At 37.3% G+C, this 16,236-nt stretch overlaps 1 protein-coding gene across 2 annotated transcripts; it reads left to right on the top strand.

The window, feature by feature from the left end:
• Positions 1–2,975: 2,975 nt before the first annotated feature.
• Positions 2,976–4,735, top strand: LOC134792468 (thioredoxin-2-like). Of its 2 annotated transcripts, none has more exons than XM_063763752.1 (4): positions 2,976–3,169; positions 3,540–3,616; positions 3,913–4,081; positions 4,494–4,735. In XM_063763752.1, exons 1-4 carry the CDS (start codon positions 3,104–3,106, stop codon positions 4,707–4,709), a joined length of 528 nt encoding a protein of 175 aa, XP_063619822.1. In that variant the 5' UTR covers positions 2,976–3,103; the 3' UTR covers positions 4,710–4,735. The 2 variants fall into 2 exon arrangements, with proteins under 2 accessions (XP_063619822.1, XP_063619821.1); XM_063763751.1 differs by having other exon boundaries at positions 3,910–4,081.
• The last annotated feature ends 11,501 nt before the right edge of the window (positions 4,736–16,236 follow it).

The following is a 16,236-nucleotide window of genomic DNA, read 5'->3' as shown; positions in this document are numbered from 1 at the left end:
TTACAGTTCGTTAAGTTCATTAAATTAACATTAGCTTTGGCGAATTTGTAGGCGTACGTGTACAGGTAAACAACCTTTTAACAGAAATAAACAGGTATAGGAAAAGTACATAATTGCGAGCAAACCTTACCTGTTTTTATATCACCCCAGACACCGATTCAATTAATCCAAATCACCTAACAGTCTTAAAATAACGGTAGTCATGACTGGCAAAGCAGTTTACTAATTCCCCTGAGAGCCATTCGGGATACAAACGGCTTGATTTCAAATTACGAACACATCACTCTGGCTACTAAACTTACAATATCTATGATCAGACCTCGAAAAATGGTATATATGTATTATGATAATGAAAACACTAAATCTAAATATAATTTTTGAGCATTTCTATTTAAAGTTGTAAGGTAAACGTACTGGTGCTCGACGCGGTCCCAGTACATGTCATCTTGAAACTTAACCCTTTATAAGGCATAAGGGTGTCAGGAATTATGCAAATATGAACCCTATCACTTTAAATTTAAGTTCAAAATTAGGTGGGAAATATATTCCCTCTTCCTTATAAAGGCTTAAGTCATTGTCAATAGAGGTGACAGCAAGGTGTCATCTAATGGGCATTAGCATGCCGAGCACTAGTACGTTTACCTTACCCCCAACTTGCATTTTAGATTTTGATTTTTTTATATTATTTCCACTCAGAATCACGAGCCCTTTCGATCCTAGTACAAGAAAAAAAGTGTCCCCAAAATTTAACACAAATACTTTTACAAAAATAAGGGAATCCTCTAACTAATTTGTGCAATTAAAAGATCAAATTTAATTTTTTTTTGTAACTGTGCACATTTATACAAGGTCGATGGACCTTAAGTTACTTAAGTTATCAAGATATAGTATTTACACAGTTAACTTGTATACAAACTTCGAAGCCTTGGAACTTCAAGTTGCAGGCCACAGACCGAACTTCGCGCATCAAACTTAAAACATTTGGTACATTCCTATTCAGTTGTATCCTTTGGGGACAACATTTACAGACACTTTAAAACCATCTCATGCTTTTGTGTACTCAAATGAATTAGTAGATTGTAAACCAAGGGATGAAAGGCACTCATTTCAGCCTCGGACTATTGGCGCTCGAACGCAGTGTAGTGAGAACGCTCGGCAGAAATGAGTGCCTTTCACCCAAGTTAAACACTCTACTTTTAATTTCGAATACCAGGAAAGTAAAATGCATGTGTTTTTTTAAAAACATGAGAAAGTAGACATTTTTATAGTAAATCTTGAGGGTACTTTCAATTAACAATTTAGGCAAAAGTATCGTTATTTATGGAATGGGAAGATAAATATCAGAATGGAAATTGTATAACAAATCCATTTAAACCAAAATTTTAATTGATTATCGTAAATAAATTAATATAGTCGTACTTGGAACGTAAAATGCTCTAGTGCAGAAACGTATAATTTTCTGCACACCTTTTAGAACAACAATGAGTTCTTTCAGAGCATGAGAAATGAAAAATTACTTGCATTTTTAGCTTGTGTTAAAGGGCCTTGGTCAAGTCAATGGAACCGTAATCAATGAAGCTCTGAATAGTCTGAATTGCTTCAGAAGTCGAGACTTGGGGCCCGATTCGGATTTTGAAAGAGACATCTATTAGACATCTTTTAGACATCACCAAGATACGATAACGATATGTTTAAGATCTAACCTGTCAAATTTGACATTTGCGCGATTCTGGAGATACTGTTGAACGATTTCCACAGGATATGACTTAGAGATCCAATTCACATCTAATAGATATCTTACTCTATCTAACGTAAAAGTGACATTGGTTGCCCGAATTGCGCTGCAAAAGAAAACTAGTTGATATCTAAACTATAACGTATCTAGAATGGATCTAGTACGTGTCGTCTCTTGTGAATATCTTGAAGTTCGAATACGGCAGTTGTTCGCACTCGAGGCAGGTTTAATTTGCAGAATATAACCTAACGCACTGTGGCTAATAAGGCGAAGTGGCTACAGCCACTAAGGTACGTGACATTTCCTTTCACTGCTTACTCCAATCAATAAGGATAACCTATAATTATGATTTATACATTTTCAATTGAAGGTTTAAGGTGACAGTCCATTTCCAACGACAGCAGTACCATTCATTTTACTATGGAAATTGACAATAACACCGACGCGTTCGTACTAGTAGTGCAGCTGGGGTCAGATATGGAATGTTACCCTTAATCGTTGAAGTAGTTCTTTTAGCTAATTTTGTTAGATAGATGAAAGTATAAAGTATTATAGTTAGTTGATTTTTTTATCCGTGGTTAAAAATCTGTAGATCCCTGAACAGTATCAAAATAAATGGAAAAAATTATGGAGTTTAATACTTTAAAACTCACTGATTTCAAAGATCTATCAAATGATGTGTTAGGTATACGAAGATATTTACCGTTTGTTAATCGGCTCCAAAATTTCAAAAGTTGTTCTCAATTTGGTTGTATGTTTTTTTAATATATGGAGTGCCTCTCTTCTATAATGTTTTCCGTTTTAACTTCTGAACTTATTAGTAGCGGCTCACAAAATACACATGTGTGCTCCAATTTTCATTCAAATATACCTTTTAGTTTTTAGGATGTGACATACGGACAGACGGACTGATGAAAGGACTGATAGACGGACATGATGAAACTATTAGGGTTCCGTTTTTGCAATTTTGGTCACGAAACCCTAAAAACAATGGACAAAACAAATAATTGAAGATTTTTATCTCAAACCCAGAAAGACACATACTCAATCGTACCTAAAGTGTCATTCTATGGAAGTATGTGTGTAAACAAACCGCCATATTGAAAGTGACTTTTGTTTACATAGTTAGCAAGTTCCATTGAATGACACTTTAACGCTTGTTATTCTCGTGACAATGATAACCCCTGACGCACTAGGTAAGTTTTTTTGGCTCTAATCTCCTTTCTGGCGAATGAAATGACTCTCGATAATAAGACGTTGTAGGTGACAGATCACTTCTGCGCATCGTACGAGACATTACTCTGCGATGTTCTCAGATATTTGATTTTTGCTAAGTAGCACCTACTAGATACTGTTGAATTTTCCAAGATGCAATGCAAATTGTCATTGTTACTGGCAATATGTGCGCTTGCTACTGTTCTGGCAAAAGACAAGGTCAGTTAAGTTGTTTTTTATTTAGTCAGTGTTTTACATGACGTCGTTTATTTCGGTGGTCATATAATTATGATACCTACTAGGTTTAAATTGTTGGATGTAAATACCCTAAATACTCTTTATCATTTTACTAAACTTAAGTTCTTCAACGGGCCATCCCACCCCTAAAGGGTCTTACTACACATGAGGTCTTTTATATTAGTCTCCTATACTAGACTATAAGTGACTTGTGATATGATATCTGCCTCGCCTATTTTACCAACTTAACCCTACTGAAAATTTGCCGTAGGTACTTTGTCACGCAGCAGAGGCTAGATGGCTTGTTGCTGATAAAATATTCATAATAAAGGCAGTTCATTGGTAATTGCAGAGACTCCTTGGAGCTGAATCTGACTCTGATGAGTCTGGAGAGCGGAACACACTTGATACAACTACTGTAAAACCAGAGTAAGACTAAGAGTTCGTTTGCGTTTCAAAAAATCTTTACACTTTTTCGTCGGACGTATATTTTAAGTTGACAATTTCCTTGCGATTCTCTGTAAAGGACACATCAGTGACAAATGACATGGTTTCTGAATTGACTACAGGCTGCTCCATGTTTGTAAATTTATGTAGAGTTATTTAAACTTTAAATTTTTTATATAATAAATCAAGTTTTATCAAGTAAATTTGGTCGCATTGCTCTACTATTTGCCTACTATACACAATCAAGACCTTTCAAAATATACTTATTTTTTCAGGAGCAAAATAATCGCTATAAAAAACGCGACGGACCTGGAGAGTCAGATCACTGGGGCCGGCGACAAATTGGTGATCATCTATTTCATGGTAACTTGGTGCCCGCACTGCCAAAAGATGAATCCCATTATCGAAGACATTGCAGCCAAGACAGACAACTTGGTCGTTCTGATGGTAAGGTGCTTTGATAAATGTGTATCCTGGTATTCTGATGAGTGTTAAATATGACTCACTCTAGAACAGCCCGGGTCCGGTCGGGTTACCTTGGTTACATCATGTGTGTCCTCTACTCCTAAGTAAAAAAACGTTACAGCTGGTAATTATTTAAGCAAACTGATGTACATAACAGTCATGCGATATATCGGAGAGGCCAAGGTACTCAAAAATATCTGAACACGCACTTTAATGTCTTGATAATAGAGGCTTTGTTCAGATATTTGTAAACACCTTGGTCGCTCCTATATATCTGATGGCGTCTGTAGCTAGTTGCATGCGTTGCTGAATTTCTGTCGCCCCACTCTCGCGGCAGATCGCATTTTCACAGTCAGTGTGTGAAATAATAATATAAAATGTTCTCTTTTTCCAGGTCGACAGAGATAACCTTGAAAACGATGATGATGTTTGGAAGTACGGGCTGAGTAACCTGCCTACTGTCCCAAGGTTCATTTTTATAAAGAATGGGAAGAAAATCGATGAAATACATGGCAGTGACTGTGATTTACGTGGTACTGTGTCTAAGTTCATGTCGCCCTCAAAAAGTAGCTCAGAATCATCAAATTCATCGAATTCATCAGAAGAATAACAGTAAAATGATTAACTGGTTTATCATGTATAGGTATACTCGCCCTATGATGGTAATTAGGTAAAACTAAAACAAGGTTTTAGGTAAAACTAAGACAATTTTTTTATATAGTTTTAATATATGTATTTTCAAGTTTTCTTATCTAATATATCTATTGAACAGCAGTTTGAATAATTAACTACCTAAAACTAAGAGCCGATACAGACGGACTGCAACCCGACTGCAATTTGTATGGGAACTGCACGCCGACTGCACGTCAACTGCAACGTCGAACAGTCAGTATTCCTTCCGGTAGAAAACGAGGAGCTAACCTCAGGATATTTTTTTTCGACAACAATGAAACCTCGTTAGATAGTGTGTTGAAATTGTAACATAATATGATTTGATACGGGGGCGTATTTTGAATAACAAAAGTAATATTTCTTGAACCAGAAACGAAACTTTTGATACGGACAGATCATATCCATAACAAATCCAGATCAATTCATAACCTATTATTACAATCAGAATACGCCTCATGGCACCTGGCAGCTATCAATCGGTGGAGGTCACAGTAACTGGCCAGTAAGTTGCGTTGCGAAGTAGATTTGTTTAACCTCGTAAGACCCACCAAAGAAAGTTCTATAAGTAAATTGGAACGAATTTCGTTTGTTTTAAAAAGCATTGAAAAAAAAGAAATACTACTTTATTTGGTTCATGAAAGGTTCAAATTAAATTGCACGAATATGTACATTGTAATATTTGTAATGTACATTTAGACTCAGGAGGTTAGAGTATCCTGTGCGGATTGGACTAACCGCCTCATTTTGTAATCAACTAAGGGACTCTCGTCTTGGTATTCATTTCCACTTTCAACGTAGCGACACCGACTAAATGAACTTCATTAATTTTCGAATCATTATACCGAGTTGTGTTGAATAAAAACAAATTACTTATGGAAACTTAACAATGGTACTATCAGGGGCCCATTTCTCGAACGATATTAGTCTAATAATATTAGTGTGTTGTCATGACAACCTATATAATTTGACAGTTCGTGGACTAATAATGTTAGTGTAATATCGTTCGAGAAATGGGCCCCTGAACGTGTATTAAGTATGCGTGCTAAGATGAATTGCCGAGTCAACAGCAACCAAGAGCAGCTGTTACCTACGTGTTTTTGGGCCCATGTTTTCAGAATATATCTCCGTTTATTTTATAAAAACGCTTTTTTTTCATAAAGTATTAAGGATGACTGGCGCTAGACTGGGCCTTGGCCGGGCCGGAGCATCCGGCGCGTCGTTTTCTATGGAAAGCACCACGTGATCACCGATCAGCCGTCGTAGAAAATGACATGTCGGACGCCCCGGCCCGGGCTCGGCCCGGTCTAGCGTGAGTCATCCTTTACTTAGTAAGTAGCTTTTACTTTCAGTAACTGTGATTTACGATCAAAATTTGAATTGTGAACACAACTTAACTTGCCTTAATTCTAAACTTTAAGGTGGTTCGACTAGGTTACTCAAAGCTTAACCCTCGCTAGATGGCGCCACTTTCGCGAAATTTTAGGTTTTATTTTTTTGTGGAATGGTCTTGGTATTTGTATACTTAAAAGTATGAATAGCGCACTCTTTAAGTAAATATTGAACTATTAAAATAAACATTGAACAATTCATTGCAAAAAACCACCCTTTAAAGTCGACGGAGTGTTGCTGTCACGCTTTTTCCTACTATTACTCACATATGCAAACAGTGTTTTCGTGATTCTTGTAGTAGACAATTTCACACAACGTAAGTATGCTGCAATAGCGTTGCGGTATTTACGCTTATCAATCAGATTTTTGGCACATTAGTATTGTTTGAAGCTGAACCATAAAATGTCATATCAATCAAATTGGATTGGAATTATGATTATGGCACAAAATCTGCAATATTCTTTATATTTTTTCGTTATTTTTATCCTCCTTCTTAATTTACATTGATCCCTTGTACGTGACAATGCAATGAAGCATGCTTCCATTAAAAACGGGGGTAAAAATGGAGGAAACTCTTAATGTTGATTTTTAAGATAATTATTGTGTAGATTGATGGTTTAAACAGCGTCCATATTAAGAGTGCGGCACTTTCGCAAATGACTATTAAGTCCAATGCGAGAGCGGCAGCCGCGATCGCATAGCTGGCAGGAGAATGCCGTGCCCGGTGACGAAGGTGGGAGAGCGGCGCGCTGATGTCTCAGTTCTCGCCTAGTGTGAAGAAGGCTAAACCACGCTTCATCGATTCCATCATCTTATTGATGTTACAGGCCAATGATGATGATTGTGTAGATTATCTATGTAGGTATATTACGTAAAAAGGAATGCCTACTCTTCGATGGGCAGATGACTTTAAAAGGATAGGCGGAGTGGACTGGCCCAAGAAAGCAAGAGACCGCGATACCTAGAAGGACTTGGAAAAGGCCTATGTCGGAGGACAAGCTGAAGTTGTCGATGGAAACTAGAAAATAGTAAATAGTAATATATATGATTGTGTAGTGATAAGGTATATTTTTAAGTAGATAGAGTATTAATGTTACAAAACTTCAGTATTAAAGACTACTTTTAATTTTATTTTATATAATACGTAAAAACAGTTCCGTTACTTAGACACTGACAGACACCGCACGTCTTAAATACGTTGAAAATTAAATGATTATTAAATAAACTTCAAATGTGACGTGATGCCGAAGGGAGGGATGTCATGTGACGAGAAAGGTATTACGAATGAATGTGGAGGGAAGTAACAGGAAATAAAAACCGTGGGAAAGGTGGATGTACTGTGTGAGAGATGATATGAAACGAACGCGAGTGATGAGATGATGGGCGATAGAGAGGTATGCAAGAAGAAGACATTCTGCGCCGACCCCAATAAGTAAATAAGATAAGGGCAAGTGAATGATAATTTACTAAAGATAACATTCCATTTCTGACCGCAGCTGCACTACTGCTCCGACACGTCGATGTTATTGTCAATTTCCATAGTAAAATGAATGACAATACAATGAATGACAGTAACGTTGCAACAGTAGTGCAGCTGTCGTTGGAAATGGACTGTCACCTTAAGCCTTATATCTCGCCTTGATCTCTTGTGTCATAAATTCATAATACAGTAAAATTATACATTTAGCGTTTGCGTCAAATCCGGTAGTTAATGATAATCCAGTGAAATTGTAGAATTTTGTAACGTGGCTCTTCTGCGTCAAATCCGGTAGTTCTGATTTTTTGCAGACTTATTTATGATGTTGGTCCAATGAATAATCCAAGTTGGTGACCTCGAGCGCCGAACGCAACTTTGTCAAAAATCGAAAAACCTGCGAAAATTTCGGTTTTAGTTTAGTTTTGGGCGATTCTAACCCTATAGGACTAGTTTTTGATAGTACCTTCCTTAGACGTTTTTAAAGAAGACTAAATTTGCTACAATACGAGATTATAACTGTCTTCGCTTTTTTCGCAGGTCTTTCGATTTTTGACAAAGTGGCGTTCGGCGCTCAAGGTCACAAACTTGGATTATTAATTGAGCCAACATCATAAATAAGTCTGCAAAAAATCAGAACTACCGGATTTGACGCAGAAGAGCCACGTTACAAAATTCTACAATTTCACTGGATTATCATTTATAACCACTAACGGTTAAACTAATGACTTGATCTCCACAACTTCCACTAGATATATGATAACTTGAGTACAACTTTATGACCTCGTGTTTCTGTATGTTGTTTCAAACTACATACAATCATAAGCCACATTTCATTAAGAGCGCCAACTAATACTAAAATAGCCTAGTTTTATCCTCTCATGTGCGTAGACAGATAGTAAAGAAAATTAAAATGCACGAGATAAATCTATTATTATGAAACTTCAACAGCAAAAATGCTTCCACTTTAACAAGTTCTTCTTTATAAACAAAGAAAAACGACTCCCTCGCGCACCGCTCTTTGACAAAGAGTTTTTAGCTTTCTAAGTTTGTTATTATTATAATAGGTACTTTCTGTTTTAAGAGCTGACAATGCAGTGAAGTATTGTATACCTACTTCCGCGGTGTCTTTCAAAGTTATTTAAATGCGCGGCGGCCTTATTTTGGAACTTGTTTTTGTATACAAATTGGTTACTGGGATGCTTGTTTTCAAGTTATGAGGCTTATTTAAGATATTTTCAAACTACCTATTCATATCATTAAGAGATTACCGGATTCAAAATTACATTTAATTTTGAATCCGGTAATCTAACGGTACCGCCCTATACAACGTATAGATATCTAAAATAACTGAAAACCTTTGGAATCCTTACTATTATTGCGTCCTCCATATTTGATCAGCTGCTCGACCGGCGGCGATCAGCGTGAAGCGATGATGAGGAGGCATTTTCTATGCAGGCGAGTGTTTTTTCTTATAAAAAAATATCGCCGGGTAATCTTTCTCTATCACGTACCTATTGTGTGACAGAGAGACGCTACAAGGATTGTCATCTTGGCTAGGCACCCAGATCAGTACTTAACATATTATTATGCGTCCTATAGTAGCGAGGCGGCAGCAGTCTCAGATGGCACGCATACCTATGGCTGCATAAAGTCGCTCACCTTACTTTATACTGAGATCTGAAGTTTTCCATGCATGAAACGGGCACTGAGTGCAAGAGCGTCATTCCAGACGCTGAAAGGTGACGAGTATTATGGTGGACAGTGTTGGCCGTAATGGTTAATTCTAATTAACAATTAATCAATTGCATTAACCATTAATTCCGCAATTAATCAATTGCATTACGCATCAATATAATTAAAATTAGTTAGAATTGAAGTTTGAGACGTTTAATTACATTGATTGTCAATCTGCATTAACGTTTAATGGAATTAAATAATTTATTTCATAAACTAATAATTAATGTTACTTTTGCTTGGAACTATTAAAATTATAAATAAAAATAACCATTAATACAAGCTTCAGTGAATTATCAGATCGTGATACATATTTTAACATGAGACTCTACACTATATGTTTCTATACACTCATTATAGGTGTATTCCTATTTGTCGCGGCCATATGTGAGTTGGAGACAAATGGGATTTATATGCAGAACCTATTCCATCTGTTCCAGGTGGTAACAAATGGGAAAACATCAGAAAATGATGTGTTCCCATTTGTCCCCACCTTATTGGTGTGGAGACAAATGGGATTTATATGCAGCGTCTATTCCATCTGTTCCAGGTGGGAAAAAATGGGAAAACATGGGAAAATGATGCGTTCACATTTGTCTCAACACCAATAAGGTGGGGACAAATGGGAATGTTTTATACGAATGAATATGAACGGCGGGGAACAAAAGGGATACACCCGATATTAGTGTTCCCATTTGTCTCCGCTCCAATGAGATGGGGAAAAATGAAAATATTTCTATGCAGCGTCTTTTCCCATGTTTCTATACACTCATTATAGGTGTATTCTTATTTGTCCCTGCCATATGTGAGTTGGAGACAAATGGGAAACGGGGACCAATGGGATTTATATGCAGAGCCTATTCCATCTGTTCCAGGTGGGAACAAATGGACATACATCAGAAAATTATGTATTCCCATTTGTCCCCCCCTTATTGGTGTGGAGACAAATGGGAAACGGGAACAAATGGGATTAATATGCAGCGTCTATTCCATCTGTTCTAGGTGGGAACAAATGGGAAAACATCGGAAAATGATGTGTTCCCATTTGTCTCCACACCAATAAGGTAGGGACAAATGGGAAATATTTATATGCAGTCTTTTCCTACATGTTCCCCGCGGGGACAAATGGGAATACACCCATTATTGGTTATAATGGGTGCATTATTGGTGTATTCCCACTTGTCCCCTATCCATGTGTCCTACGCCATACATGAGAAGGGACAAATGGGAATACATCATTTTCCCATTTGTTCCCGATTCGCGTGACCTACGCCATGCATGAAGCTGGGACAAATGGGAATGTTTTATTTTAATGAATATGAACGGCGGGGAACAAAAGGGATACACCCGATATTAGTGTTCCCATTTGTCTCCGCTCCAATGAGATGGGGAAAAATGGAAATATTTCTGTGCAGCTTCTTTTCCCATATGTTTCTTTATTTCATAAACTAATAATTAATGTTACTTTTGCTTGGAACTATTAAAATTATAAATAAAAATAACCATTAATACAAGCTTCAGTGAATTATCAGATCGTGATACATATTTTAACATGAGACTCTACACTATATGTTTCTATACACTCATTATAGGTGTATTCCTATTTGTCGCGGCCATATGTGAGTTGGAGACAAATGGGATTTATATGCAGAACCTATTCCATCTGTTCCAGGTGGTAACAAATGGGAAAACATCAGAAAATGATGTGTTCCCATTTGTCCCCGTTGTTTCTATACACTCATTATATGTGTATTCCTATTTGTCCCTGCCAACTGTGAGTTGGAGACAAATGGGAAACGGGGACAAATGGGATTTATATGCAGAGCCTATTCCATCTGTTCCAGGTGGGAACAAATGAGAAAACATCGCAAAATGAAGTGTTCCCATTTGTCCCCACCTTATTAGTGTGGAGACAAATGGGAAACGGGGACAAATGGGATTTATATGCAGCGTCTATTCCATCTGTTCCAGGTGGGAAAAAATGGGAAAACATGGGAAAATGATGTGTTCCCATTTGTCCCTTCTCATGTATGGCGTAGGACACGTGGATAGGGGACAAGTGGGAATACGCCAATAATGCACCCATTATAACCAATAATGAGTGTATTCCCATTTGTCCCCTCGGGGAACATATAGGAAAAGACTGCATATAAATATTTCCCGTTTGTCCCCACCTTATTGGTGTGGGGACAAATGGGAACACATCATTTTCCGATGTTTTCCCATTTGTTCCCACCTGGAACAGATGGAATAGACGCTGCATATAAATCCCATTTGTCCCCGTTTCCCATTTGTCTCTACACCAATAAGGTGGGGACAAATGGGAACACATCATTTTCTGATGTTTTCCCATTTGTTCCCAACTGGAACAGATGGAATAGGCTCTGCATATAAGTCCCATTTGTCCCCGTTTCCCATTTGTCTCCAACTCACAGTTGGCAGGGACAAATAGGAATACACCTATAATGAGTGTATAGAAACATATGGCAAAAGAAGCTGCACAGAAATATTTCCATTTTTCCCCATCTCATTGGAGCGGAGACAAATGGGAACACTAATATCGGGTGTATCCCTTTTGTTCCCCGCCGTTCATATTCATTCACATAAAACATTCCCATTTGTCCCAGCTTCATGCATGGCGTAGGTCACGCGAGTCGGGGACAAATGGGAATACACCAATAAGCACCCATTATTACCAATAATTACCAATAATGGGTGAATTCCCATTTGTCTTCGCGGGGAACATATGGGAAAACCCTGCATAAAAATACAGAGACAAAAATTACGATGTTTATTCTTGTTAATTGTTAATTATCAATCACATTTTTAATTTTCATTCAAAATTGATTTAATTTTTAATGGTTTGTAAAGCAATAACCATTAATTCTTTTTAATTGTTAGTGGTTCGAAATAAATTAATATTAATGCAAATTGATGATCAATGCAATTGATAATTAATTTCCCTTCAATGGTTAATGGTCAATGGCAATTAACCTTTTCAATGGTTAATTTTTAATGGTCAATTGCATTAACGTTCGGCCAACACTGATGGTGGACCAGTGTGGCTACCACCAGTTTGGCACTGACATCGCTATTGAAAACGTAACTTATTTTCTATGCATCTCGCTCGTACTCGCATATTAGTGCGAGCGAAATGTATAGAAAGTAAATTACGTAGACATGAGCGTATAATATGTCAGTAATGACATTGTCAGAGACTCATGGTACGGATAAAGGTAGTGTTATACTGGTCCATCCGGAGATTAAAACGGCAACGTTCAAGCAAGCAAACGGTACATACACTCGGCCAAGAGTTAAGCAGCTTACTCAGAGCATCGGATACGTGCAGAGGTCAACAAGAAACACACATTTTGCTAACCATAAGTAGTTTCACCTGCAGTGGTCAAACATCAAATACTGAAATATCTTTATCTTTTTATTTATCTGTGTGTTTTTATTTAATATTGTATTTGTATTTTTATTAATTCTAGGACAATGATTAGTTTTTTAGTTTGTACGTACCGCAACTGGTACCATTAATCTCAGCTGTCGTATCGACATTTTCGTGTTGTTCGAATTCCAATTTTTTGTCTAAGGCCGCCTGACAGCTAATTTAAATTAAAGATTTTGGTTTAAATAATACCTACCTAAATTCAAAACGAATAATGTAATAGTAGTAGAAGTTTCATTTCCAAAAACAGCAGGCTTGATATACCTAAAACGGAATAGGGCTTGTTTCTTTTATTCATTCAGTCACAATACTTTTGATCTACTCTACGCCGTCACCAATCAGTCGCAATACAGAGGCACAATGGTTCAATACAAACAGAACTCCGTCACTCCGTCAGCATCGAAACAAAGTGAGAAAGTTTTGCGGGTGCGACTAATATTTGCTCAGCGGGGAAATGTTGGCGTCCGTCCGCCATTTTGCAACAGGTAGCTGTATAGATGGACATTGTCGCGTTTATTACGTTTTGTATGGTATAGTTTATTTACCTACTAGGACAGTAGGGACTTATGAACGATTTCAAAGCTTTTTCAAAGTTATTCGTTTTTATTTGTGTTATTTTTGCAATGTATTGATTTTAAAATAAAATAGATGTTGTATTGAACTTCCCAATCGCTCTAATGTAGAGATTTTTTTTTAATTTCATTGCAAATATATTTATTTCATTGTCAGTTCATCCAAATTAAATTAAAAGCGATGTCTTCGTTTGAATCGATAACTTGCGTTATGCTCGTATATTATTGATAGAAATAAACAGTTGTTGATTTTAAAATACCCATGTCAAGGATCATTCTCAAAAAAGTATATATGCGGTCTAATTGCTGCGACCCATACAAAATGTATGAAAAGAGTCGTGGCAATTAGACGCAAACGCAAACATAAATTCTCAGAAAAATCCATCAAATGACTGTTATTAAACTTATTTTATACTTCACTTATACAGCAAGCAGGTATATATTGGTAATAACTATATATGTATTAAATATCTAATATAATAAAATTATACGCTAGCTACACAAATACAATATTTAATTTAAAATCATAGCCATAAAGTGGAAACATGTATGCATCTCGTAACTCTATATACCCGTGCTAATAGGTACAGAAAACCCGCCCATACCCTACATTGTAGGGTACCCCTACACATTGCGATCTCATTTAAAAACGTAGAAATTCAAATGTGTTTCCGCGTTTATTCAAATTTAAATTTCTATTATACCCGTGTAAACCGTCCATGCCATTCAGAACAACTGGAGAGTGTAAATGGCAATAAAAATAATAACGGTCTTGCATAATCCTGTGCTCAACTCGCTCTTTGACCGAGCAATCTCTTTATCCTATTTTATTACTAGTTTTTTAACCTCGAATCATAAAGTCTGAGCTACACAGTGTGTAAATCTCCGTTATAAATATAGCAGCAGCCATCTCTAGAGTCCCGGTAAATAGTGCCGAATTCAAAGGCAGGGTAGGCCTGGCTGTGACACTCGCGTCAAAAAATGTGGTCACTCCTACTTTAACTACTTGAAAATATGATCCAAAAGCTAATGGCTGTCATATTACAAACATTTGCAGAAACTGTACTGAAATCAATCAAACTGTTTTGAACAAAGTATGCACAAACAAACATCTCATCCTAAACCCATATGTAACTTTAATTAAATCGCCCTCCGTTCATCCGTGGGTGAATGTAAGATACATAGACAGACAGATAAGTACCTATAGCGAAATAATGTAAGGGTTCCGATTTTGGTATTTCAGGCAACCTTTAAAACTTGCAATAGCTACTTTACAATGAATAAAAAAAAAACTTTTTTTGAGCCTATGTTAAGATCGGCAATGGTACGGGCTATTAAAAACGAAGCCAAATTACTTTTCTGAAAAACATAGTATAGCATTGAACACCGGCGGCGTGTGAACTGTTTGCTGTTAATTCAGTAGACAACTGGAGCGGAGAATACCATAATCATCATTTGTAAAGTTTTAATTAGTGTCCGACCGAAGGTTCGGTTTCGGTTTCGGTTTCGGCCAGTTTCGGCCAAAAAATCATGATTCGGCTGTAGTTTCGGTTTCGGCCAAAAAACGGCCGAACCTTTCGGCCGGGCCGAAACTTACGAAATGGTACTTCGTGCTATGAAACTAAACTATGTGACAAAGACCAAAACTTGGGGAATAAGTAGGACAACAATATTAATATGTACCTACATATGATTCATGTATAGGTACAGAAATTAATTGGTTTATTATAAAATACAATTCCACTAATGAGGGCGCCACTAGACGGTCGACGCAGTCTTAAGAGGCTGTTAATACCTATAACGCGCACACTGTCTAATTCTAATTGTATCGGAGTAAATGAGATAGCACTGTCGTATGTTACTGGGCCTGGGCAAAGGAATAATAAGAAAACTCATCATCTTCCTCGCGTAATCCCGTAATTTTTGCCACCGCTCATGGGAGCCTGGGGTCCAATTGACAAGTAATCCCAAGAATTGGCGTAGGCACTAGTTTTTACGAAAGCGACTGCCATCAGACTGACCTTCGAACCCAGAGAGTAAACTAGGCCTTATCGGGACTAGTGCGGCTTCCTCACGATGTTTTTCCTTCACCGAAAAGCAAATAGTAAATATCAAATGATATTTCGTATATAAGTTCCGAAAAACTCATTGGTACGAGCCGGGGTTTGTACTTGCGACCTTCGGATTGAAAGTCGCACGATCTTACCGCTAGGCCACCAGCGCTCAAGGAAATATCTCGCTTTTTAATACAATGGACATTGGTTGGACACGGCTTTGACTTCGCATGAAAGTTCGCCTCACTGGGGCACTTCGGACGTTTAGGCCCAGGTGAAGATCGGTACCCGGCCTTGCGATATTGTCAACAAAAAATTAGCGCTCGCTGCGCTCGCGTTTTTGGTTGACCCTGTATCTACATGTTAGCTTGATTGACTGGTGAATGAATAGAGTTAGACCAAGAAAGTTCTACAATTATTTTGATAGCATACGCATACGCAGTGCAACTATAGATGGTCAAGCAAATCTTGTCAGTAGAAAAAGGCGCGAAATTCAAATTTTCTATGAGACGATATCCCTTCGCGCCTACATTTTTCAAATTTGCCGCCTTTTTCTACTGACAAGATCTGCTTGACCAACTATAGTGCAAATGTTATTTATACGTCATAATTTCACAGAAGTTTTGACGTTTAAAATAACACATGCACTGCGTGTGTTATCAAAATCGTTGCAGAATTATCTTGGTCTAACTCTAGTAATTTTCTTAAAAAACTGCTTAAGTAACATCAATTTCAAGGACATTGGGTGTTGACAGCCCCATAATATATGTGTAAAAGCGGTTTTATGA

The sequence above is a fragment of the Cydia splendana genome, chromosome 7 (genome assembly GCF_910591565.1).
Source record: "Cydia splendana chromosome 7, ilCydSple1.2, whole genome shotgun sequence".
In the NCBI taxonomy this organism is placed as follows: Eukaryota; Metazoa; Arthropoda; class Insecta; order Lepidoptera; family Tortricidae; genus Cydia; species Cydia splendana.
The sequence above is the reverse complement of the archived record's forward strand: the minus strand, read 5'-3'. Positions and strand labels throughout refer to the sequence as shown.